The sequence below is a fragment of the Mus musculus genome, chromosome 3 (genome assembly GCF_000001635.26).
Source record: "Mus musculus strain C57BL/6J chromosome 3, GRCm38.p6 C57BL/6J".
NCBI lineage: Eukaryota > Metazoa > Chordata > Mammalia > Rodentia > Muridae > Mus > Mus musculus.
In genome coordinates, this window is record NC_000069.6 from 103,573,396 (window position 1) to 103,600,521 (window position 27,126).

The 27,126-nt window shown below is 49.6% G+C and overlaps 1 protein-coding gene across 17 annotated transcripts in view; it reads left to right on the forward strand.

Moving 5' to 3' along the window:
* Positions 1 to 1,849: 1,849 nt before the first annotated feature.
* Positions 1,850 to 27,126, forward strand: part of Syt6 (synaptotagmin VI) — a 70,323-nt gene continuing 45,046 nt past the window's right edge. For 2 of the 17 annotated variants that reach the window (XR_375546.4, XM_006501705.3), the window contains exons 1-3: positions 1,983 to 2,145; positions 11,947 to 12,295; positions 13,838 to 14,399. Coding sequence is in view for 12 of the 17 variants with exons in the window: in XM_006501705.3 (XP_006501768.1) it covers positions 1,983 to 2,145; positions 11,947 to 12,295; positions 13,838 to 14,399 (1,074 nt within the window). In the remaining 5 variants the exon portion in view is untranslated. Of the gene's footprint in view, positions 2,212 to 2,596; positions 3,053 to 11,946; positions 12,296 to 13,837; positions 14,400 to 27,126 lie in introns of those variants that run through there. The other 15 variants (NM_018800.5, NM_001276676.2, NM_001276677.2 and 12 more) reach the window with 15 other exon arrangements.

Sequence of the window (27,126 nt, forward strand, 5' to 3'; positions counted from 1 at the left end):
TTCCCTGCGTCGCAGACCTGAGCCCTTGGAAAGGTGGTCCCCGTTTTTTGTTTTTGTTTTTGTTTTGTTTTGTTTTTCCATTCTTTGCAAAGGGAAACAAGGCGCTTTGTTCTGCTAATGTTCCCAGGAAACTCGAGAGGAGGAGGGAGAAATCGCCGCGGAGTGAGAGTTGCCATAAACACCAGCAGAGAGCAGCTCTCCATTTGTGTTTTACATAAACACAAAACCCCCGCTTGGGAAGCTGCTAATGAGAGTGTTGCCTGGGGCCTCGGAACTCCGAACTCTCCTCGGGGCTGAAATCTACATTGGTGATGGAGGGGAGGATATCGGGCGTCTGGGTTCCTCAGGTGGGTGGAAGGCAAGTGGAGAGGCAGAAGCTTACCTGTTGTTGGAACAGCAATCCAGCACCACTGCCTGGAAGGTGGTCTGGATTGAACCATGGATCAAGCCGTCCTCAGTCCCTTCCGCTCAAGTTCCCACACTTCTCTATGGCAGGCTCTAGGGACCCGGGTGGAAGCTGCGAACCCGCTATAATAGCCCCTCCCCACTCTTCCCTAACACAGCGCGCACAAGCTGATTATACCAACCGAATCTTCAGCACCGCGGACAGGGACACTGCGCCTGTTAGGAGAACCTCCAGGCTGAGAGAAGAGGTCTCTTAGGTTGAGGCCTTTCTCTTGCTACCCTGGGCACTGTCTGTCTCGTGTTTGCAACTATAAGGGCCAGTTGATGCGGCTGGTACAGATGGTGCATGGTGGTGATCGTCTGGAGCTACCGCTCCAAATCTCCTCTCTCTGGAACCTGAGTCGCAGCCCAAGCCACCTCCAATTAACGTGTATTCGGAGGAAGGACCCTCCTCCCTGACCACTCTCACTTGCACACACCAGCCCCGTAGCTGCAGGTGCAGGGGCTCCAGCTAAAGTTTCTTTCCCAGATCCTACTTCGGAAAGGCAACACAATGATGATAGGTGAAGGGTGGGAGTCTACTGTGATAGGGCCTTAAGGGAGTCGCTCTCCTGTCTGTTAGCAATGGCTCCTAGATTTCCAGGCCTGGGTGAAAGCATCCCGAAACTAACAGCCACCCTGCTTCTGAGTCTCACTTCACAGTTCCTGAGGGGAGCTCCTTTTACAGTCTAGCCTCCTATTTAGATTTCCGTCTTTTTGGTCCTTGTTATATATGCTTCATACAAAAATATATTATTTATGGTGGGTTTGGTCTGATGCGTGGAGGTGGGTCTGGTGGGAACCGAACCCCTTTCTGAAATGCTCCCCACTCCTATTCAGAAACTTTCTCCTCCTGTTGCCATGGAGAGAGACGGCCGCTGCCTCCAGTCGCCATAGCAACGTGCGGGTGCCTCGGACCGCAAGATTGCGGGGCTCTGAAAGTCTTCTTTACAGTTCCCCTCGCTCTGCCGTCTTGGGGTCTTATATCTCCGAAGCCCAGACCCGGAAAGTCTGGCTAACTTCTCCTGTTAACTCTCTTTGCAGGGTCCTCCCGCCATACAGTCAGACCACTCCTTTTTATGTTGTGTTATTGCGATGCCCACTTGTTTGGCATGTGGCAGTTTCCCCAACGTTTTCACAAGCACTACCTATATATTCCCAGGGAGCTCATAGAGCACCAGTAATTATTACACCTCGTTTACGAAATGGAAAACTGAGTCCCAGAAAGGCCCAAGGTCATATCCGCAGTGAGGACTCAGTTGGCCTTGATCCTGCATGATGTGGGACAGCGGGGTTGGAACCTGCCCGGACTCAGGCAAGTCCCTGAGTGTGGAGGGGGCGGCCGTGAGGCGCCAGACTTGCCAGCTGCCGCGGGATGCCACGTGAGGGGCGGGGACCCTGCGGGGAAGTGATTAAAAGCAGAGCGGAGCCTCAGGGGGCCGCTGCGGGGAGGGTCTTCTTGGGGCCTTCTTACCCCGCCCCAGTCCGGCCGCGGCTGGAGTTCGAGCCACTACTCCGCTGGCCTGAGTGTCCGGGGCATGAGCGGGGTTTGGGGGGCCGGAGGGCCTCGGTGCCAGGCGGCGCTCGCGGTCCTGGCTTCTCTGTGCCGGGCCCGGCCGCCCCCTCTCGGGCTGGACGTTGAGACTTGTCGGAGCTTCGAGCTGCAGTCCCCGGAGCAGAGTCCAAGCGCGGCAGACTCAGGTACTGGGAGACCCAGGTCCCTCTCCACTCCTGGATTTCTCTTCTCAGTGGCCTCCCCTGCCCAAGGTACCAGCCCAAGGGCCCCAGAACCTCAGAAGTCTAGCTCGGAGTCCCAGTCTGGGTCAGTTCCCTGGCTCACCGCCCGCAGGGAGAGATTCGAAGAGGACCTGAGAGGAGAGAACCCTTCTCCTTCCAGGTCACTAATTATGAGAGCCCGGAGATGCGGCATCCTTGGGGCCTCAGTTTCCCTTGTGTCTTGGGCTCATCCCAGGAGCGATTGGCCAGGGTGAGGGGAATGGAGACGTCCTGGGCACGGAGGAAAGCTGTGTTTCAGGGGGTGGGGGGCTGTCCAGGGTTCAGGATCTAGGATCCAGGGCTCATTAGTGACTGGGTAAAGGCTGGCGGTGCCACTGGGCTTGGGAAAAACTTGCGCCTGCAGCTGGCACGCGGTCTTTGTGTCCAGGTTTCTCAGCAGCGAGTGGCTGTCTGCGTCTCGCCGGGGGGGAGGGGGGACGGGGGGCGGGGTGGGGAGAGTGTCGTGGCGTACCCCCACCCCCACCCGGCACCCCTATAACTCGCTTCCTCGGTCTCTCTCTGACTCACTCGGACTCCGGGCGGGTGTTCAACTGAGCCGGTGCCTCTCACCGACTTTGCCAGGCGGGAACCTCCTGCCCCGGCCCCGCGGACCCTGCGCCGGACGCAACCCCGGCAGCCGCCAAGTCTAGGCGGCAGCCCGAGCCGAGTCCAGCTCCTGAGCCCGGGTGAGTCCTGAGCCCGAGCCCCTCGGGGACCCGGTCCTGCGTGCAGCCGCGACGTCTCGCGGGAGTCGCGACAAGAGGGGTGGCGTGTCGCGCCCTGGCGGCGGGAGCCGCGGGAGTGTCCGCGGCGTGACAGCCGACCGGCCCGGGTATGTACCTGCTGCACCAGTCTTTGCCGCCAAGCTCTCCTGCTGCAGCGGGATCCTTTGTCCCGCAATTAGGAGGGTACAGGACAGAGGAAGTATGGGTCGTGTCCCCTCGGAGGGAAGGGCCCGGGGGCAGCCTGCGGCCCGGAGCGAATGCGGCGTGGGGGTGGGGAGATCCTGCAGAGACCCAAGCGCTGGAGTTCCTTGGGGCTCTGCAGACTCACCGTACCTTGTCCGCGACTGAGACCCCGATCAAGACCCTGACCAAGACCCTAGTGGCTCCGGGCCTAGGCTTAAGTGGGAGTCGCTTCGTGGTTCCATATGGCTAGTGAGGGAAAGACAGGAGGGGGCTGCTAAAGGCAGAAATGTGGTCCTCACGCATCTCTCCAGGGACAGGTAATCAGGGACCAGGGGAGAGGTACCCAGGAGCAGGTGCAGGTCGGGCGAGCTCCCAGTGGCCTCAGATTCCAGAGCGCCTTTTCCATTTGAGGTTAAAGGTCAAAGATAGAGGAAGATTCCAGGTTAGGGATAGATCCTGTGAGAGGGAAGGTAGAGAGGTCAGGGGAGGCTGTGTGTATGCTCAGGGAGGGAGGCTGTATCCAGCCTTCTGTGAGTGGAGCCCACCTCACTTCTGTATGAGTCATTAGGGATCTCTCTCTCTCTCTCTCTCTCTCTCTCTCTCTCTCTCTTTCTCTCTCTCTCTCTCTCTGTTTAATCAATGAATTGACGACTGCAGTAGAAGAGACCAAGATTAGACATAAAAAACTTTTGAGAATGGCACAGTGATAAAAGTTGGCTCTGCCTCTTTGGGAGTCTCAGAACAGATGAGACTGACATTAGACACTGGTCCTCTGTTGTATCTCCTTCTACATCACCATGCTTCCGAGACAGCAATTCCCTCACGTCAAACAGTCACTTCCTACCTTCCCCCACTCCTTAGCTTCCTTCCATCTTTCCCTCAATGCTCCATCTCCAATGGAGTCTTCCCCCTGGGTCTGACTGCTCAGAATATGGAAGGCCAGCACACATCTTTGGAGTTCTGCCCTACTACCTGCCCAGGGCAAAAAGTGTTGTAGTTTGGGGGGGGGGTGTGCATTGTGAGTTTGACTCCAGAAAGATTCCTTTAATCTGAATGGCTGGGCTGAGGAGAACGAGGCAGGCTACCAGATACCCTAAGAGTGTGTTTGAGTTGTACACTCAGCCTGGCTCAGGGGAGCCTTAACATGGTGACTGCATCTGTCACAATCCCCAAGAAATCCAAGGTAGGACAAGAGATGCAGGTAGATAGAGAGCTGGATCACACCACAAGAAAATGGCTTAGTTGGCTCTGGAGCCTTGGGGATTTGGGTGAACTCTATGTCGGTGTTCAAACCAGGGTGCCAGACCTCCCACCTCCCAGCCTGCTCCTTGTAGCTCCCCCGCCCCCGAGACTCCAAGCAAAGCAACGTTAGATCTTTTCATCTGCACTTTTATGAGAAAGGAAATAACGCACGTGGGGAGAATGAGCTTAGCTCCCCTTCCCATCATATCTCCTTTCCTCCCTTCTGCCAGCTCCTGGGATTCTCAGTGATACCCTGAGCTTCAACAGATGAGACTCAGATTCCACTACCATTTGCACAGACCTGCCCATAGGTCAGGGTCTGGGTAAGGAATTGCATCAGAAATCTGTGACTCGGACTCGTCTGATTTGGAAACATCTGTGCTGAAATGTCCCAGCTAAGAGCATCCCTTTCTCTAAAAACCCGAGGATAGCAGGTCTGCTTTCTTCCTTCGTGCGCTCCTCATAGGCCCCATGTAGGCAAAGAGCCATCAACAGACCTCTCCTGCCGTTTCTCTTGTGGAGGTGAACAAACTCCGTACGTAGTCCAAGTTGCTGCAGAAATCTAATCGTGTTCTAGAATGCGCAGGAGCCTGGAAACTGACCCGTGCCTGGTGCTGTAGGCTGTAACCAAGAGTGGTTGCTCCCAGCCTACCTATGGCTCAAGATGCATGTGGTGTTTGCTAGTTTTACTAATGACTCTAGAGAGGTTCTGTGATTCAACCACCTGGCTTTGAAGTTGGCCTTTTGCAGCCCAGAGAATGTTGCTTTTTTTTTCCTTCCTTTTTTTTCCCCTCCTGTGTGTGATGTGGAATGAAGTGCACATTTCTCTAAAACACAGTCCCGTTTCTTCATCTGAAGAATCAGACGCTCTCTGGCTCCTTCTAGATGGAAGGAATAGACATTATGTTTTACATTCATGGAAGAAACTCGCTAGCTACCCCTAAACAACTGGTGGGATGGTTTTCCAATCTTAGTGTGTTTCATGCCTTAACTTTTTTTTCTCTCTCTTGAGTTTTTTGAGACAGGATCTAGCTACGTAGCCCAGGTTGGCCTCAAACTCATGAGCATTCTCCTGTATCAACCTTCTCAAAGTAAATAAGCACCTATAATCCCCTTCAAGTGTCTCAAAGTCCAACACCTAATAGTGGCAGAACATTCTAGATGCCTCTGGAAGTTCTCCTCTCCTGCTGCGTGTGACAGGGCCGAGCAGGGCTGATTGTCCCAGTGTACTTCACCCCTTCCAGCTCTGTGCAAAAGCTGTGTTTTCTGTTCTCACAGCTTAAGCATTTCTCTGTCTTCTTGGCCCACTGAACTGGGGGTGAGATATGATCAGGACTGACTTTGGGGCTCAGGATCAGGCCAGGCTTCTTTGGGGTGGTCTTGACTTGGGTTGAGCATGGAAAGAAGACCTGACTGAGTTCATCGTTGCCTTTGCTGGTTGGGCCTCTGATTCTGAGCATCTCAGGACATACAATCAGAGCTGAGCCAGCTGGGCATCTGGTCCAGACACTGCAGATTTGTTTGTTTGTTTGTTTGTTTGTTTTTTGAGACAGGGTTTCTCTGTATAGCCCTGGCTGTCCTGGAACTCACTTTGTAAATCAGGCTGGCCTTGAACCGAGAAATCTGCCTGCCTCTGCCTTCCAAGTGCTGGGATTAAAGACGTGTGCCACCACCACCTGAGACACTGCAGATTTAAACAGCACCTCATCCCTCAGCTCTCTTTTTAAGGGCACTGAACTCTGTTTTCCCCATGAAATCCCATACAGTTTTCTCCGCTCACTAGCTATAGCTGTAAACTGGGGCTGAGCGCAGAAGGGAGAGACTGGCTGGCTGTACCTCCCCTCCACCACTCCAACCTTAAATCCCCATTCAAGGGAACCATGGATAGAAAGGTACAGTGACCATCTGTAATAGTAGTAATAATAGTAATAATAATAACTGAACTAGTGCCAAAACTCTGCTCACCATAACATTCTACATTAGCCTCCGATTTATCTCTGACTCCTCTAATGAAGCAGGCACCCAGTCATAAAGCTTTGTGCGGCCGTAATTAGCTCAGCATTGTCTCTTCTCATCACAGTTTTTTTTTTCAGGAGCATTAATTCCTTCTCTGTTTGGACTCTGCTAATTATCCCCATCGGTAGGTAGCTTGGCCAGGCTCTCTAAAGAAGAAAAGGAAGCCATGGCCCTCTGCTCCCTCTCCCCCAACTCTGAATTTAATTATACCCACTTCTCCTAATAAATTTACAAGCCACGGCACAGCTTATTATTAATGGACCATGTCCGTTAGCCTCAGTAAAGACCAGCTACTGTTCTGTCGATACAAGTGATCTCTCTCTCTCTCTCTCTCTCTTCCTCTCTCTCTCTCTCTCTCTCTCTCTCTCTCTCTCACACACACACACACACACACACACACACACTCACACATGTGAGTATTCCTCAGGGATATCACCGGATGGGACTTTTCAGGAGCAACTGGCTACCTGTCTGGTAGTCCATGGGTAACTCTGAGGACATGCTCTTCTCAGACAAGAAAAGTCAGAGTGGAGGTTAGTTATAATCCAACTGCAGGGCTCTGCCCAGGTTAAAAGATCAGACCAGAGTAGAGAACACCCTCACCTTATCCAGATTCCAGGTAAGACATGTTTGACCCCGTGGTGCAGCTCTGAGTTGGCAGAGCTTCAGCCTCGTCTCCAGTTCCCACAGATGCCTGGATTCAGAAAGCTCCCAGCTCCTCTGCTTAACACACTGAACCCTTGAGCCAGGGACTTAGTTATCATCTCTACACTCTGTTTATCTGTGAGAAGTGAATATGGATTTCTTCAGGAGGCTGTAAAGATTAAATGAGATAATATAAAAGGCACAATGTTCGCTGCATAGAAATGAACAGCAAATACTACCATTAATATTAATACGAACGCTTCTGCCTGCAGTCTCTGCCCTCTCTGGACTAAATGCTGTTCCTTCCATGTTTTTGGACCTCTACATACCTTATTGTCTGGTTTCTGAGCTGTAGTTTATTTATGTCTCCATAATCAAGGATGTGAGGGAAGCACACAGCCAGGTACCTGTGGGTTTGAGGGGCCAGCAGCAACTCCGGGCCCTGGGCCAGGCTTCTCTGATACTGGGGTGAACTGGGAACCAGTCTTTTCTTTCCTAATCCTCCAGTTTGTCTTTTCAATTATAGTCTGTTAGCAAGAATGCCTGTGATGGTTACAAAATGGATTTCCCTGACATAGGAACCCATTAGGAAAAAAAAAAAAACCGGAACAATAGCAAGAGATAAGAGTCGCTGATGAATCCTAACACCACGGGTGGAGGGAGGAGGGGGGCCCAGTCTGTCTCTAGAGAATGAAGTGTCACCATGGATGATAAGCTGGCCCTGGGATGCTAATTAATAACTTAGCATTTCTGAAGAAGGAAGAGGGCCATGAGCCATCACCCTACCAGACAGTCATATTTAAGGTGACCAAGCAGGCCCTACCCTGATGACCTTCGGGGGAGGGGGAGTCTTCACTTCCCAGGAGGGAAAAGGGGCCTGAGGCCATTTTGCTCTCTGATCCAGGGTCTCCCTTCTTGGCCCCAGAGGCTTAGCTGTACACAGTAAACAACTATACTTAATCACATGAACAACAACAACAAAAAACAAAAAACAAGTGCTGGGGACATTAGTAGCAGCTAATGATTGGGGGACATTCTCTGCATATCAGGACTGTGTTTACTCCTAGCACATTTGATTTTCATAATGACCCTGTGAGGTAGGAAGTGACATTAGAAAGCAGTGTAGGTGGAATGCATTTTGCAGACATCTACCCTGGTGCCCACCCAAGATACCGCCAGTGTTTCTTCACACCTCGTGAAATCCAGCTCCCCAGTAAGGAGAAAAGCCTCCTGCCGTTGTTCAGGACCATGTTCTTGAGCTTATAATCTCCAAAGCAGAACTAGATGGACCACATTTTTCCTCTCCCAGAGGTGGCTCTATGGTTGGCAGCTATTGCTTCCCAAATCAGATGCCCGTAAGCAGGTGCTGGAGTTCGGATCTGTCGTGTCTGCCCAAAGGCCCACACGTTGCAAGCTTGGTTCCTAAGTGGGCCTAAAGTGGGAGGGGTAGAGCTTTCCAGAAATGAGGCCTAAGGGCAAGTCTTGTATCTTGTCTTTACAGGGATATCAGGACCACAATTCCTTCCTCCTTCTGTCCCTCTCTCTTGCTTCCTGGTCATGATGTAAAAGGTTTGGCTTCCCCACATGTACCCACTATGATGTGCGGCCTTGAGCCAAACAGAGGGACTGAGAGAGCATAGGAGGAAACATCTGAAACTGGGAGCCAAAGTCAACATTTCTCTTTGTGAGCCAGAGACCTCAGGCATTCAAAACCATAGCGAGCTGACCGACACACTAGGTGGTGAAGGCTGCCTGAGGTCAAGACCTCCCTGAGTTATTTTTCGTTATTCCTCTATGATTACCACCTCCTCTTTGCTGATTCCTCTCTTGCTTTCCCCCTCACCACCTTACACCTCCTGTACAGATAAACTCTTGGTTTCCAGAGTCTAATTCTCCTTGCATTGTCTGCCTGTGAGATGCCAAAATTCAGGTTCTCCTAGTCCTGGGAGAAGATTCTCCAGGCATGGGGTGGCCCTACTGTCCTTTCATAACCAGTACTGAGTGAGTGCTAGGCACTGATTCCCAGTAATCCATCCCCTTTGCCTTCTCTAAGCATAAGTGTCAAGGGAACGGCAGCTGGAGGTCACATGGAGAAGCAATTGAATAGCAACTACATGGAGAAAAAAAAGAATCCCCTGGTCCCTTCCCCTACCTTTATTTCATTTATGAATTCATTTTTTTTTTTGTCAAGCTGAACATTTAAATGCACTCTGTGCTCTCTGGATCCCCCTCACCTCCTCCCTTCTCATTAAAATTCTAATTATTACCAGAGCAAGTAAAATGTATGATCAAAGGAAAGCACGGCCCTAGAAATACCTTTTGTTTTAAAGTGACTCAGTGCAGAAAATGGGCTCAGAGCAGCTGTAACAAAGAACAGATACGAAGGGTTCAGAGATGGGCAGGCACTTAGAATACGGACATTCATGTCTACAGTAGCTCTTCTGATGTGCCCAGAAGGTTAATGGCTTGGAGAAACAGCCTCCAAGACATTTAGATCGTAAATGTACAACAGAGAAAACAAAACAAAACAAATCTGAATTTAAGTACTTCCTGTGTGTGTTTATCTGTCTCTAAATTATATACATACATGTTCTACCAAAGTGATATTGTTGAGCTGTGTGGATAAGTCTCATCTTACTCACTTTGTGACCTGGGCAATCTATTCATTCTCTAGGACAATAACCTATTTCATTAGAGAGGATTACATGATTAAATATATAAAAACACTTTAATATTGAACATAATGATGTTGAATAAATTGACTAAATCCAATAATAAAACACTTATGACTATCAACCTGTATATGAATTCTTGACTATTTCTATAACATGATAAAGATTATACTATCTTGGAATTCTTTTCTCTCAAGGTACCTGCATGCCTCACTGGAGAGCTGGTTGGTTCTCTCCAGAGCAGTAATTCTCAACCTTCCTAATGCTAAGACCCCTGATATGTGACCTCTGTTTAAAAGGGTTGCTACCCACAGGTTGAGAACCACTGCTCTTGGGGAAGTCTTAGTGCTGGTAGCTGTCAGCCACAGAAAGGCTCTGAGGTCTCTATGGTGGGCTGAGTGGGGCCAGGGGTGGTGGGAAGATACTTGAGAATAATCTGCTTTTCATCTCTTTTCATGGATGCCCCTGGCTGTTGATCCTGGCAAGGACTGGATAGGGAGCCAGAAGGTAGTGGGGGCTCCTTGAAAGGATGGTTGAGGTTCTTAACCTCAAGATGTAGCCTAGCTTTCCCTGAGATCTGGATACAATAAAAGTACCTAGTGGAACCCAGGCATTTTGTCAAGCCTAGCTCTGAATGGAATCTGGCATAGTTGAACTTAAATAAGAAAGAATTGTAATCTATTTGTATATGCCTGCTTATATGAGAGTATAAGGTCACCGGAACCTATAGGAGTCTAGAGTTTAATCTGGGACAAACAAGTCATAGGAGAAGAAAGAATAGGATAGTGGCTACCTGGGCCCTGGCCCAAGTTCTATGTCTGACTAACCTGTGGACTCTTGAAAGTCCCTCTGCTAGACTACTGTTGCCATCTCTAAAAGGACAGCCTTGCCTTTGTACTTGGATAATTGCACAAGTCCTAAGATTCATAAGGCAATTAGCAGTTGGTGCAGAGGCTCCAACCTCCAGATCTGCAGGGACTAGCCAGATACTGGAAAGCAGAGGTTGAACTGATAGGCTACATCCCTGCAGAGGGAGTCACCCATCTGCCCAGGGCCAGTTAGCAAGTCATTGGCCTCTTCCACAAAAGTCAGACATCTGGGGTAGTGACAGGGACTTTCATAGCTTCTCACTCAACATGTTAGCCAAACCAAACTCCATGGCTGGCTCATCCTCAAGTGATCATGTGACAGCCCTGCCCAGAAAGGCTCAAAGACTCTTCTTTATGTTTGAAGAGAAATGGGACAAGAGTCTGCTTACCAGCTCCGTATTCGAGGGGACATTCTACACAGCTCTCTTGAGATGATGGGCACCCTGAGTCTGGACAGGGGAGGGTTAAGGTTTTAAGTGCCCGCTTCCAATCCAGCCACCCTGCTCACAAAGCCTAGATTCACAGCAAAGCCTCCAAAGAGCCACAGAATGGAAGAAAGACAGTGATGGGAGTCATTTGTATTTTGTACTTAACTTTGACCTATATAGACCCCGGTAATCAGATTCCAACTTAATACAAGAAACCACTGAGCCTACAGCATGCAAAAAAAAACTCTAGGAAAACAGACGTCAACACATCGGCTTTTAGGGAAGCGAGGCTGCACTCTTCTCTCTGGAGGAAATAGGGGTGTTTATTGAATTCCTGCTAAGTCCCAGGAATGAACAAGGATGGAGCCTGGAATAAGGCTCCATGCTCCCTTTTCTAAGGGGGCATGGGTTTGCTAGAACCTCATAGACTGTGTGTGGGTTGTGGGGGCTGGAGACAAAGTTCAGTAAGAGATCACTTGCCTAACCTGGACAAGGCTCTGGGTTGAAAAGAAAAGTGAGACCCTGTTAGAAGTCTGACCACAGCAATTGCTCTAATAGAAATTCAAACAGTGCACAAATACGAATACTTCAGGTATTTGCACATTTGATAGAATCTCATTTAAATCACTGTCCCATCCCTGGGCACAAGCCAGAGGCAGTAGGGTAAGCCGCCAGTGCTCCCCATGCTGGTAAAAGGTTGGGGCAGGGTGATGCTAAAGCAACCAGACTGTGGTGAACGCCAAGGCTGCAGACAGTTGACAAAATGGACCATCAGCGGTCCAAACCGTAGCTTCTTCCCGTGACTTGGTAGCTTTGCTCATAACCGTTCTTCTCTCTTCTTCCGTCTTTGTCCCTTCCGTGTGCGCCTTCTTCCAATGCCTCACCTGCGTATCCCCACCTCTGTGTGTCTCTCTGTCCTGCCCTGCCCGCCTCATGCTGAGGGCAGGCACCTCTGTCAGCCTCCTCGCCGTGGTAGTTATTGTGTGTGGCGTGGCCCTGGTGGCAGTTTTTCTCTTTCTCTTTTGGAAGCTGTGCTGGATGCCCTGGAGGAAGAAAGAGGCCTCCAGCCCTTCTTCTGCTAACCCTGCTTCAGAGACTCTCCAGAGCCCCAGCTCCAGAGGCAACATGGCGGATAAGCTGAAGGACCCCAGTGCCCTGGGCTTCCTGGAGGCAGCTGTGAAGATCAGCCACACTTCCCCAGACATCCCAGCCGAGGTGCAGATGTCGGTCAAAGAGCACATCATGCGCCACACAAAGCTGCAGCGACAGACCACAGAGCCAGCATCCTCCACCAGGTGAGTGGCGTGCTCCTCACTTCCTAACTCCACCCCACACCCCCTCCGTGCAGCCATACTTTCTGATCCAGAGCATCAAGTAGATCCCAGCCCCTGAGGATCAGGGCCCAGAACTAATAGCATATGTTCTTTGAGGACCAGAGCAGATGGTGTCAGCCCAGGTGCCAATCAAGAAGAGGAGGTAGTGTCAGGATAGGTGTGATGAACCAGGAACCTTCAAGGTGAGATGCTGTTCATGTGCTTAGCACGTGAGAGTGAATTCGAGAACACAGAAGACTAGACTAGAAGCTAGGTTGAGGAAAGGGAAAACTTCAGACACAGGGACGAGTATACACAAAGGCCCAGAGGCGTGAGAGTTCTCGATGCATTAAGGGCTAGGTTAGTGAAGCCTCGTGGCTGCAGTGTGTCATGCACTGGAGGTAAAGCAAGTGGGCCCAGGCTATTTGAGAGCAAGGATTTCTTTAATGCCCTTTGAGTTCCCCGCATGGCAGTAGTTACATAACATGGCCTCATCTAATTTAAAAGCATACCAAAAACAGACAGGATGGCTTCCTGCTTACTCTAACTCCAAAAACATCCTTAAAAGACACGTTTACTCAGAATTTGAGAATCTTGTGGATTCCTGGATCCCTGTGGTGTGTGTTCCTTCAGGCTCACAGGCACCAATCAAAGGGAAAGAGTACTCAGAGCAGAAGCCAGGAATGAGTGTGCTAAGGTGGCACAGGCTGACTTTGCTGTATGGCTTTGGGCATATAGCTTAAAGTGAGTTATTTCTCACTTTTCTAAACTGTGCAACAGGGCAAATGACTCTGCTTCGGTTGTTAGGAGGAACTACCAAAGAATCCATGTGACAGTGCTGAGAGCTAACACATGTTGCTTATCGCACACCTGGCCCTGTTTTAAACACTGTATCTATTTTACTATCACACAACTCTCGGCAGTTGTTACTTTTACCATCTTTATTTTTGTAGTGCAGAGAGTTTAATCACTTGCTCAAAGTAGCAGGACCAAAATTAACCTATGTAGTCTATCTCCTAAGCCGATGCATTTAACTACTTGACTGTCTGTGGGATGCTAGATCCGTCATGATGGCGGGCAGTGGTGGTGGTGGCGGTGGTGGTGGTGATGGTGGTGGTGGTGATGGTGATGGTGATGGTGAAGGCAGTGGGAACAGTAGTCCTTCTCTTATAGAGGCTCATGCTTTAATGGAGGGGGGGGGGTAGTCATGCTTACCAGGAAAGAAACCTAGAAAGCAGATGTCAGAAAAGCAGGAACAATGATTAAAACAATGGCTAACATTTATTGAGCTTGCTGTACATCGGGCACCATTCCAACTACTTTACATATATTAAGACATACAATGCTTCCAACTGCTTCATGCACAAATGGTATGAAGAGGAAAAGTGGGGTCAATGAGAGGGAAGGAAGGGGAGCCCCATAAGAGGGATGAGGAGCCAGCAGGGTTAGGTCTGCCTTTAGCCCACTCTCCCAGCCCCCACCGAAGCCCTCACGCATGTTTTTTGTGTCTCCTGTGCTCACCAGGCACACATCCTTCAAGCGCCACCTGCCACGACAGATGCATGTCTCCAGCGTGGACTATGGCAATGAGCTGCCGCCGGCTGCCGCCGAGCAGCCCACCAGTATTGGCCGTATCAAGCCTGAGCTTTACAAGCAGAAGTCAGTGGATGGGGATGATGCCAAGTCGGAGGCCGCCAAGAGCTGTGGGAAGATCAACTTCAGCCTCCGCTATGACTATGAAAGCGAGACGCTGATTGTGCGCATCCTGAAGGCCTTTGACCTCCCTGCCAAGGACTTTTGCGGAAGTTCTGACCCTTATGTTAAGATCTACCTCCTGCCTGACCGCAAGTGCAAGCTGCAGACCCGGGTGCACCGCAAGACCCTGAACCCCACCTTTGATGAGAACTTCCACTTCCCCGTGCCCTACGAGGAGCTGGCTGACCGCAAGCTGCATCTCAGTGTCTTTGACTTTGACCGCTTCTCCCGCCATGACATGATTGGGGAGGTCATCCTGGACAATCTCTTTGAGGCCTCTGACCTGTCCCGGGAGACCTCCATCTGGAAGGACATCCAGTACGCTACTAGTGTGAGTACAGGCCTCTTCCCTTGGCTTCCTGAGCATGGGCAGTTCTGAGTTGAGTAAGAGTGTCCTCAGCACTCTGTCCCCCTAGAGGTACATAGGGAACTATGGGAACTTCCTCGTGGCCCAGTTTGCTTTGAGGAAGTCCTTGAACTCAGTCTGGATGGAATAAGGAAGGGAGGGAGGAAGGGAGGGAGGGAGGGAGGGGGGGGAGGGAGGGAGGGAGGGAGGGAAAGAAGCTGTGTTTTTTAATTTTGATTGTAGGGTATGAGTGTTTCTCTCTACCTGCTAAACCTTTAGTTTGCTATCTATACAATCATGTTATATATTCGTTTTAATTGAAAGCGCATCTATGCTGAACTAGTCAGTAGAGTCATTGCTGTATTTTAGAAGTTTGAAATTGGTGATCAAGACCAGGCTGTGTTAGTCAGTATGAACAAAGTCATGCTGAAGTAACAAACAATACTGGGAATTTCTGGCTTAAGACAACTAAGGTTTATTTCTTGTTTGTGTTACATATGCTTCTCAGCCTGCCTGTGGGTTCTACTGGACCTTGTTACCAGGGGACTCAAGCCCACAGGGACCCTATTCCAATGTGTGTTCCCACAACTAGACATCAGGATGAAGAAGCTACAGCAAGGCAGGCAGCACTCTGTAAAGCTTCCAGGCAAAGGTGACATGTCACTTCCATTCATATTTCATTAGCTGAAACCAGACACATGGAGTTCTTTATCTCGACAAGGCAGGAGCAAAGCAATCCTGCTATGTCCAGAAGGAGGGCTTCAGCCGCTTACGAACAGCACATAGCGCAGTGCCTCATTTGGAGCATGGTCCTCTCATTAGTCTGGGAGATGGGCCACATCCACACACAACGTCTGATCCTAGCCTGCCCGCCATCACCTGAAATAGGCCCAGAAAGGTTTCAAAGAATCAGGGTTTAATTTTTTTATTTTATTTATTGTATATATACACACACACACATATGTTTAGAAATCTAATTGTGTGTATGTATGTGTCTGTTGGAAGGGAGGTTTTTGCATGTTCATGGAATGCCTTCAGAGACTTGAAGAGGGCTGGAAATGAAGGCAGTTATGAACTGCCCAGCATGGGTGCTAGGACCTGATCTTAGGTCTACTGCAGGAGCAGCACACACTCTTAACCACTGAACCATCTCCTCTGCCCTCTTCAAGTTGGACTTTTAAGAGAAGGATAAACTTGGTAGAAGGACCTAGTGAAGCCTACCCAGAACCTCTGTTAACATGGAGAGCATGAGACGGTGAGGTTAAAGCAGCCTACAGATATAGCAAGGTTGTACCTCTCTGCATGCACCTATGCAGATGAACGTCTGCAGAGGCATTAAGCAAACGCCAATTGACTTGTAGTGTTAACTGCTTGAGTGTCTGTCTCCCTGGATGTTTCTTGAATTGTACCTTAGCAGAGATGAACACATATATACTAACCCCATGTTTGAACATTCCATACTTGATATCATTATGTTGAATTTGTGAGAAGAGCTTTTGAGGAAATCAGTCTCATTCTTTATGGGTGATAAAGAATGTGGTGTTCATAGAGAAAGTTGATGGACTCTACTTTTGCCTCAGGAAGGCTCTCTGGGGCACTCTAGACTCATGGCTGGAGATAGCAATGCTCCAGTGCCGTTTCCAGCTTTAAAATGTCATCCCCAGGAATGGCATAGGCAGGCAGCCTGGTCAGCAGACAACCTGAGGCTGGAGCTGGGGAGTAAGCAAAACAGTAGCAGCACACCATAGTGGGCCCAAGTGCTCTGAAGCATAAGTCACTCTGAAGTTTACATCTGGCGCAGCTCTTCCCCGTGGTCTCTTACAGCGGGGCTTCATTATTGTGGCTGCACACGTGGAGGATAGCTCAGTTCTCACAGTGAGGCTGTGGCTTAGGGTGGAGAGCTCTGCTGACCAGGGGCTGTGCTCTATTTTGTCCTCTGGGAGCCTCCTCTGTCCCTGACCAGAGTCACCACCTCCGTATCCTCGTCCTGGAATAGACTGTGTTCAAGCACACCCCTCGATTGTATGTAACTTTCCACATCCTGGAATGTAGCTGTCCCCACCCTGGTGCTACTCCCACTTCCCCTGCCCAGCTTCAGAAGAAGGCAGGTCCTCCTCAGTCACTGTGAATAGAGCCTCCCTCCATTGCCTTATCCTGAGAGGACGATGAGGGGCCAGGAGGTGTGTCTGGGGTAGAAGGTAACCTTTTTAACACACAGGGACTTAAAATCTAACCAAAGAGACAGGTGATTTATACTTAGTAGCTGCATAGCAGGCCAGCAGATACCCAAATCTCCAAAGCCATGACAGTGAGAGACAGTGGGAAAGAGCTCCAAATGAGAACAATTGAACTCGATGGGGAAGGATGGATACAAATAATCCAAGACAAGAGCTGTGGGATGCATTCTAGGTCAGGAGCAGAGAGAGGCCAGCCCAGGCCCTTCCAGGTCTGCAGAGCTGAGTACCAGGCTCACGGGGCAGCCTCTTCAGCTGAGTACCATGGAGACTGTGCAGCCCAAAGCCTCGCCAGTCACTACAGGCCTGGAGAACTGGCTCCAGCCCTAGACAAGAATTCAAGCAAAGCAAGGAGGGCTGCTGCAAACAGGCTGGTCTTTGCACCTGCGTTGTGATGTTGGCTGTGAAATTTTAATTATTTGGGGACCAGGGAGACCCAAGTCACAGTCACAGGGAATGACTGAACACTCAGAGTATATAAAATCCAGTAGCTTGTGCAGTGTTGGGGGATGGGGACTGGCAGATGAGTGCAGCCAACAGCCAGGTTCTGTTTCCCCCTCGTGCTCAATTTTGTTCTCAGAGCTGTACTTCAGACCTGAGCTTAGAACATCAGTTTTCCTGCTCCAGCCCAGCAGGTCCTTCAATATGGCCAACAGTCCCTTCTTGGTTTTCAAGGGCTCTGTCTTACTTTGCTTTCCACCGTTGTGATAAAATACTGACCAAAAGCAACTCAGGAAGAAAAGGGTTCATTTCAGCTTACAGCTTACAGTCTGTTGTCAAGGGCAGTCAAGGCAGAAACCTGGAGGCAGGCACTGAAGTAGAAGAGGCCATAGAGGAACGTTGTTTTCTGGCTCGCTTTTCATGGTTTGTTCAGTTAATACAACTCAGAACCCCTTGCCCAGTGGTAGCACCCCACAGTGGGCTGGGCCTTCTCATATCCACCATTAATCTAGAAAATGCACCACAGATAATACCTACAGGCCAATCTGATGGAGTCAATTTCCTTTTTTTTCAGGCTTTTTTTTTTATTAGATATTTTCTTCATTTACATTTCAAATGCTATCCTCAAAGCCCCCTATACCCTCCCCCCACCCTGCTCCCCAACCCACCCACTCCTGCTTCCTGGCCCTGGCATTCCCCTGTACTGGGGCGTATGATCTTCGCAAGACCAAGGGCCTCTCCTCCCATTGATGGCCGACTAGGCCATCCTCTGCTACACATGCAACTAGAGACACAGCTCTGGGGGGGGGGGGTACTGGTTAGTTCATATTGTTGTTCCACCTATAGGGTTGCAGATCCCTTTAGCTCCTTGGGTACTTTCTCTAGCTCCTTCATTAGAGGCCCTATGTTTCATCCAATAGATGACTGTGAGCATCCACTTATGTGTTTGCCAGGCACTGGCATAGGGAGTGATGGTGCACACCGGTAGGATTTGCTGAAGGAGGCAGAGGCAGGAGGATCACGAGTTCGAGGCCAGCCTGGGAGACAATTTCTTAATTGAGGTTTCCCCTTCCTGTGTGGCTTTAGTTTATGTAAGCTTGATGAGAACTAACTACCACAGGCTCTGTTTAGTTTATGTAAGCTTGATGAGAACTAACTACCACAGGCTCTGTTACACGGGCCTGTTTGCTACATGCCTGCCAGTCCAATCCACCTTCCAAACCCTTCTGGGAACCCTCTTCATCTTAAGGTGTCTCCCATAGGTTTCCATGTCCCCAAGGTGCATCTTCCCTCATATTGATGTATTGAAAGTCTCCTAATGGAGGATTGGCTGTGTCCACTGCCTACTTTCTACTGGAGTTGAACTGGGTTAACCTGGGAAGGTTTCCTGGAGAAGTTCTAAGTCATTTTTTTTCTTTTTAATAGTAGGTACAACATAACTTGGGAAGGGACACACTATGCCATTGCTTAGGATTTAAGTACTGATTGTTCTGGGGAGGTGGAGGTAGTCTACGTTGGAACAGAGGGACAGTGAGTCACATATTGAGTGGAAAGAGGCACAGTGAACATGGAGGGTTAGGAGGATGCTATGTGGCCATGCTCTCCCACAAATGCTATCCCAGCAGCTCCTTGGGCTCATTGGGAATCACATTCAACCATCGCCTGTAGAACCAGGCTGGTCCCTTGCCCCAGGGCTCAAGTTGGTTGGAAGTGGCAAAGCCTGATGTTTGTCTTACTTTCTCTCAGCCACTGAATGCTGAGCTTGAGGCTAGTGAGAGGGAGGTTAACATCCGGGTATTCTAGCTATGCTGATTGTAAACTGAAGTCCCAGGGCACCCTGGCCTCCAGCTATACACAGCTCTGGCCTCTGGGAGGATGAGAAGTATGCAGACAGGATATGCTAAGGCAGTTGGAGCCCTCAAGTCTTCCAGTAATTCCCAAGACCAGCCTTGGGAAAGAAAGCAAGGGAGTTCATGACATCCATTTCAGCCAGGGGCATGGCTCTCCCTGGTTCTGTGGCCTTCACACCTGCTGGCACGGAGACGTTCCCTGCCAGCCTCTCAGGCAATCCTAGCGGGTTGCTGCTGTCTCTCCAACCAGAGTTCCAATTGATGAAACTCACCCAATCCTTCCCTCCTCCCACTCCTACCTCTAGTCTCATTATTTCTATATAAAGCTGTAGATTTATCATTATAATAGAGCCACTGTCACTGGGTTCGCTAACATCTCCGTAGCCTTGTAGTTACTGTTACAGAGGCTTCGGAGCCCAGCGCATGCAACAACTAACTCTGTCAGTCACCGTCACTGCTATAAAGGAGCCAGAAATATGTGGTGTTTGGTAGTGCCAAGTGACTTGGCTATCTTCCTGCTTTCCTAGGTCTCTACCAGGTGTGTGTGTGTGTGTGTGTGTGTGTGTGTGTGTGTGTGTGTGTGTGAGAGAGAGAGAGAGAGAGAGAGAGAGAGAGAGAATTTTTGGGCTGTTTGGGGTGGAGGAAGTAAGGAGTGGGGGTGTGAAGCAAAAGCCCCTCCCTCCAGGTGCCAATCAAACTTGCATTGCATTCTACTTCCTGTACCTACGTGCTCCGAGACATTGGGAGTATCTAGAATGTGACTCAGTTTTACTATCAACAGACTGGGGACAATCTGTCTTCTCTGGTCTATAATGTTAGTGTAGCTCCTGAGCTACTGAGGGTGGCGCTGGTCCCGAGCAGCCTGCTTGAACCCTGCTCTTCTATGTCTTCCCCACAGGCTCAGCCTGTGGGCCACTTTTTTCCATTCCCAAGCCTTATTATTCACTTCAATGTAGGCCACCTGTCATGGCTGGTAGTTATACGTTACTAGAGCACACCCTTCCACAAACACTATCCAAGATGAACATATTCATGCATGTCCCTGTGTACCTGCCTTAGTACCAAACCCTCTATACATTGTGATAAATTTATACATTATGCACATTAACAGATTGATAACAATAATAACAATATATCACAATAAAATAGTGTCGGTATTTCTGTGATTTAGACCATTCTTAAGTAAAATTAGAGTTGGTTGGACTCAAGGGCATCACACCGTCCTGGTCTACTCCATAGCCAAGACAATTGCTGAGTGACTACTGGTGAGGTATACACTGTGGATACGCTAAACAAACAGATAATAGAGGGCAGGGGTGAATGCTGTAGCATTTTGCCACACTACTTAGAAAGGCTTTCAATTTAAGACACGAATTGTTTATTTCTGGAATTTCTCATTTAATATTTTAGGTTTGTGGTTGACTGTGAGTAACTAAAACCACAGAAAGGCAAACCACAGATAAGCAGGGAGCGTTGTATTCTTGTATTTCTTGGCTTAACCGTATTTTTTTCTGTGACCTTAAAAAAAAAAAAAAAAAAAAATGCCTTGCCCTCCTGGCTGCAGTTCTAGAAAGTTTGCCAACATTCTTGAGATTTTTTTTTCTTCAGCTTCTCAGCCTCTCCCATAAAACGATTTTTTGGTCTCTTGCTTTTGTGAATTAGAATTGTGTTCATCTGTATGATCTCCACGGAAGAAGCCTAGAACCTGGGAGGATCAGCCACTGGGTCCAAGTTCCAGACATTTCTTCTTCACCCCTAAATCTTTTCATCAGTCCTCCCTCAGAGCCAGGGCTGCCCACCACAGCACCAAGCTTTTTCCCTCCTTCTCCCAAAAGGCACAGGCTTCCTCTGCCCTTGCTCATCTCCATCCCACCTGCCTCCTTCCAGTCCCACCCACCCTGCTTCCTGGGGGAAGCAGCTTACACTTCCTGAGCGCCTAAGGTGCCAAGAGCGTGTTCTCTCTCTCACGCTCTCGCTCACCATGACTCAGTGTCCTCTGCACGTGAATACACAAATGAAGGTTCAAGGTAACCGACTTAGCCAGTTTCCCCCAGGGACAAAACTGTTAAAACCAAAGTTTGAATTGAGGTCTTCAGTGGACCTCACTCCTCAGCACAGAGAGTGGACCATGAAATAGTGGGACTAATCAAGGGACTCAGATGTTGTGTTGTGACGTGTGGTCTGGCTAGACAGCTTCATCTGTCTCAATCAGATCATTTGAGGGACAACTTGTGGGCTGACATATCTGCCTTCTTATGCCTTTGCTCCAGTGTCCTTCCCATTCACATTGGCTTGGAGAATCATTCCTCTCTGAATTAACAAACATTTACCAAGTGCTACCTGTGTAACAGTCAGTTGCTTCGTAGAGTGCTTGTTGGGTACTATGGGAAAGATGGCAAAGCAAGAGCAGCCCCCAGCGTGCCCAGAGTGCACACTTGAGCAGGGACTGATTCAGACTGCTTGACAACACAGCTGTACAGACGGTGCTCCACCACAGACAGAGGGAGAGAGGGAACAGTCACTTCAGACTGGCCTGGAAAACTTTCTAGAAAAGGAAGTTTGGGCCGGGCAGTGGTGGCACACACACGCCTTTAATCCCAGCACTTGGGAGGCAGAGGCAGGTGGATTTCTGAGTTCAAAGCCAGCCTCGTCTACAGAGTGAGTTCCAGGACAGCCAGGGCTATACAGAAAAAAACCTGTCTCGAAAACAAAACAAAACAAAACAAAACAAAACAAAAACAAAAAAAACAAAAAAGAAAGTAAGTTTGGGATGAGGCTCTGATGTCAGTGAAGATCAGGAAGAGATAAACAGGGTGATCAGAAGTAGGGGAGTTATGCTTGCCTGACTTCAGATTGGAAGGAAGATCTAGAGAGAACCTCTCTACATACATTTTGGTTCCCTTTCATTGTGTAACAACCACTTGCAGTGTGACTGCTGTGCACTACTAGGCTCAGGCTGGGCATATGATGCTTTCAGCTCCAGTCCTTTCCTCACGTCCCTCATGGTCTGATAAAAGAGGCCAGAAGCCCCACTGTTGTCCTGGAAACACACTGTCCTCATTGGCCCAGCACATGTAGGGAAGGCTGGCCTCCAGGAACAAAAGCATTCCCATAGCACCCCCTTCACATGCCCACATTCTGAAGCCAAGAGACCCAAGAGTGCCCACAAAGGGTCTCTCAAGTGCAGAACAAGATTCTTACATTGATCTGCTGTGACTCATTAAGTCACCCTGAAATGAAACCTGCCAAGGACCGCTCGCTGGCCAGCAGCTGAATGGTCGCTTTCACAATGCCTGGCATGGACCTCAGGTTCTCAGGTTCAAGTAGTGAGAGAGAAGCCTCAGGAGTCTGTGTCTAGCAGTGAGTCTTCATGGTCCCTCCAGAAACAGACCTGGGTCCCGGAACACCTGGCCATTAAAGGGACAAGCGTAGCCCGTGCCCTCAGAGTTTGTACTTGAATAGAAGTCACCAGAAAAGCAAACATGTGACCAAAAGAGCACAGTGTCTTAAATCAAATTAAAGGAAAAGGAGAGAGAGGTGGTAACTCAAAGCTAGAAGGAGGAGTGCGATGGGAAGAGAACTGAGAATCAGGACCAGAGCTCTGAGAAGTACCTCAGGAACCGCATCATGGTAGGGTGGAAGAAGTGGCTCATTGCTGGACACTTTGTTGCTATTTACTTGGTTGGTTTTGTGCTTTAGGATAGGTTCATATTATGTAGCCCTGACTGATCTGGAACACATTGTATAACCTAGGCTGGCCTTGAATTTGTGGGTGATCCTCCTACCTCTGCTTCCAGAGAGTTGGGATTACATTGTGTCTGGCATCTGGCCCTGTTTTGAAGGGAAAAGCAATAAGACCTGCTGGCAGGTTGGATGCTAGAGTCTAAAAGTCGGGGGAAAGGGAAGAATTGAGGTCTCCAGCAATTGAGGGAGACTCGCCGTTCTCTGAGCAGAGAAACCTTAGGGATAGGAAGGGTGGTCAGGCCTCGGGCTTAGACACGTAGTTGAGGTGCTTTTTGGACATCTGTGTGGAGATGCTAAGTAGGAAGTTGGATATAGAGTCTAGAGTTCTAGAGTGAGGCCACGACTGAAAAATAAATAAATACAGGAGACAGCAAGTACACAGAACTAACCACAAAACTGTGACAAGTGCCATCTTGGTAGAACCTGCTTAGGGAGAGAGAACAGGATATGCTATTGTAGGAGAATTTTCTAGAGGGAATAGCCCTTGACATGACAGAAAAGTTGGTTTTGCAGTTTGCCCACAAAGCCATCCTACATAGGAGAAAGACAGAGTTGTAGGCAAGTCTAGAGGTGTGAGTATCCCAAGTCTTCCAGCACCTCTCAGGCCAAGGAAATCCATTCTTCAGGACTATGCAGCAAGGCCTAGAACTCTCCCTTAAGTCCCCAGGTATCTGAGTTCTTGCATGCAGGACTGACTGAGGCAGAGAGGGAGAGCTTGCCAGAGGAGTCCTTCAGGGCAAGTGATGGGCACACGGTTCTCCAGATGATACAACAGGGACAGCGGCCCTGCATGAGCCACGAAGACAGCTTCCCAGGGCAAGTCCTACCCCCAGAACATCCTGAATAATTCACAAGGCTGGTCAGCCCTGCCCTGCCCTGCCCTGCCCTGCCCTGCCCTGCCCTGCCCTGCCCTGCCCTGCATTTTGGGCAGTCCCCAGTGACCCCTATCTGCACCCCTTCCGGCAGTCACCAGAGTCAGAAGCCACAGGGCCACCAGTGGGGCTGCAAGACTCCCTTGTTTACTTGCAGCTCAGTGGGAGCTTCTGTCTGTCTGATTGCCTTCACTAGATGCTCATTTTCCCTGCTGCTCCCTCAGGCTTAGCCCCATTATCCTCATTAGTCTCTGGCTGCACTGCTCGCTCTCTCCTGGTACCCTCTCAGAGTACCCTCTCCCTGGACCAATGGGTGGAAGCGCCCACCCTCATTAGATTCCTTCTATCTTGGTCAGGCAGACATTCCATATTGGAGATATATACATATACACATACACACACACACATATATATATATATATATATACCTCTCAGTGTCTAGCTCGGCATTCTAAAGCCACCAGGCTTTGACCTTCCTGAGACTACCTGAGGTACCAGGATTCCTCAAGCAGAGGACTAGAGACAACCCACCAAGCACCCAGGAAGGGTAGGCAAGTATTATTTACTAGGATTCCATCCCATATGAAGTCTTCACTAGGATCCTGATGGTATGGGAGGCGAGCCACATGCTCTGTGTCTGAGCCCTTCCTTCTGCAGAAGTAATGGATGTGCACCAACTATTCCATACCCTTCATTCCTGCCACTTGGGACCAGCAGCCTTTCTTGGCTACCTGGGGTTAGAGGTTTCCTATGTGGTGCTGTAAAACAAAGCTAATTGGTCCAGACAGGGCTGTGACCTGGCTTTAAGCGTAATTGCTCAATAGCGCTCTACTGGCCGTGGGTGTTCTTATTTCTAAAGCTGTCCTTTTGCAATAGGCCCTCCCTTGTAGCTTTGAGGAAAAGGCCTTATGATTGCCTGAGGCTCAGAGCAGTAAGACAGTTCCCCTCTTCCTGTGACAAGTCCCTTAGCATCTACAAGCCCTGCTGCCTGCGTGAGTTTGCCTGCTGCAGAGCCCTGCTTCCACTGGTGACCACAGCACAACCCAGACTTACCTCCCCCTACTCTTGCAACTTGCTGCAGCATAGAGCTGACTGGGTAAGCCCACACTGTCCTGTACCCAGCCCTATGCACCCCTCGTTAGTATACTATACCTCTCAATGGTATAAATAGCTAATCTTTGCCTTACACGGGAATGAATGGGAAGTCATTAGGCAACCAGCTCCTGCACCAGGCCTAAGCTCTGCTCCTCCAACACAGGTGCTCCACCACCTCTCTACCTTACTGAAGAGCACATATGTGCCTGTCTGCTTCTTCTGTCCTCTGATAACACACAGTGACATTTTTCCCTGGAGGGATGTTTCTTGGCCCTCTGGTCACTGTCACAATTTTGTGTTGTGTCCTCTAAATCCGCAACAATTCAGAGAGACCAGGGCCTTGGGGCAAACGAGTGAGCAGAATCACAACAGATTTGAGGTGTTGGGGCCATTTTGAGGCAGACTTCTTGTTTCCTGTGGTCCACAGTGTTCTGACTCTGATCTCATTCTTGGTCTTGGAAAAGGTCAGGGCTGGAACAGTCCTCAAAGATGATCTAGCCCAGCTTGCACCCGCCACAGATAAGCACATTAAGACTGTGGGAATCACATGACTTTCCCAGGTGACTGCATAAGCTACTGGGTAAGAGACCTAGATCTCACAGCCACTCTGTGTCCTTCCTGCCACCTGCCCTGACTCTAGTTCTTCAGAGGGACTTCTCTTGCCCTTTTTGTTTTCCTAACACCTCACGTTTGTCCCAAGGCTCCCATTCTATCACTGCCTATACAACGAGCTGCCAAAGGGTACAGAAGAAGGCAATATCAGCAGGTGAAACAAGACGAAAAAAGAAGCCAGTCACCAGTGTGCCTTTGTGCTGAGCCAGCATTAGCCCCTGACTCAAAACTTCCCCTGTGCATAAATATTAATACCTTGAGGGAGAAGGTGGCATATGAGCTACAGAGTCTAGGTCAGGCTGGCCCAATTGCTAGCATTCTTTTATGGCATTTGACATATCATTAAAGCAGTAGCCAGCCCTCACTCAATCCCCAAGCCCCCCAAGCCCCACGCCCATCTGATTCTCATTCATTCTCAGAAGTTGCCCCCCTCCCCCCAGTAACCATGCTTTTCCTCTCATGTCTGAGTTGATATCTACTTATTCTTCATGAATATTTCATTTTTTCCCTTTCTAGACAAAGTCCCTAAGGTCTTGAGTGTCTCTCTTGAGCTGTATTGACACTGAGGGTGGAGTGATTTCCATGGAATCCACTTGGCCTTGGGATGAAGGCCAGTTGCTGGGACTGGAGGATACTGTTAAGACCGTTAGCCTTATCTGGTCGGCATAGACTAACCTTTCGGGTAGTTTTCATGGCTTGAGAGATACTAACTTACGTCAGAGGTCTTCCATGTCTGTCATTTTAGAGTTCTGTCCCACTGAGGTTCTGAACTTGACATAGCCTAGACATCACCAGTGGGCGACTTTGAGAATGGTTTCTAATAACTGTTGTGTATTGTCAACTCAAGACATTTGGGTGGTGGGCGTGGAGGCGAGCTTTAGAGAAGCAAGAGGACAAACCTAGATGACTGGAATGTGTGGACTCGTGATTGCTGGTTTAGCGATAGCCACTCGGTCTCGAGTGTGACATGCTAAGTGCCAGAGACTAAACGTAATCCTCACTTCCTGTGGAGAATCCTCAGTTTCCGTGGACTTAGGCAGCCTGCTCAGGGTCACTGGGTGAGTGGTCGGGGTCATCCTGGGCGAGTTGACCTTCCTTTGATCTACCTCTCTGAAGCTGGCTAGAAGAAGGATCTCCCAAGATGCCTGCTTCTGTCTTGGAGCCTGTATATTCACAGCCCCCTCCCCTCCCCCAGCTTTCCCATTGTCAGAAATGTCATTTTCTCTGTCTCTGAAGACTCTTCCTTCAGTGACCCAGTCATTGTGTTCCTGGCCAGCTCCACACACCCTCGCCACACAAAGTGAGTGACAGTGTCACCTGGAGGAGTATTTACTCTACCAAGGCCTCATGGTGCCCCGACTGACGGCCACACCTCTCAGTGCGACCACACCCACCCTTCTGTCCCCCATCCTCCCCCCCCCCCCCGCTTCCCCAGTTCCAGGCTTCAAGATCAAATGCATAAACACACAGGACCCCTCTTTAGACTGCTGAGGATAGCTGAGCTTTCTCTCCCCAACCTCCATGTCAGCCTCCCCTTCCCATCAAGACACCATGGCATAAAATGAGGTTGCTACCTATTGCCATAGCCTGTTCCCTGCATCCTCACCAGGAGATTGTCTGTGCTTCTCAATGACATCGATTTCCTCGTATCACCTAAGCACTGTTGACTCTTGCAGGGCCACTTGGCTGCAGGTGGTGCAGGGGTCCCTGTTGGGAAGATGAATTCAACTGTACCTGAGACTGAAGGCAGGGGTACCCACTCCCCATCTCAGCCCATCCGGTACTGCTGGTGGCTGGCTGGGAGTCTGCTAGCTCTTACTCTCCAGCTGAGGCCTGAATGGGGTGGTGGTAGGGCAGGGGGACG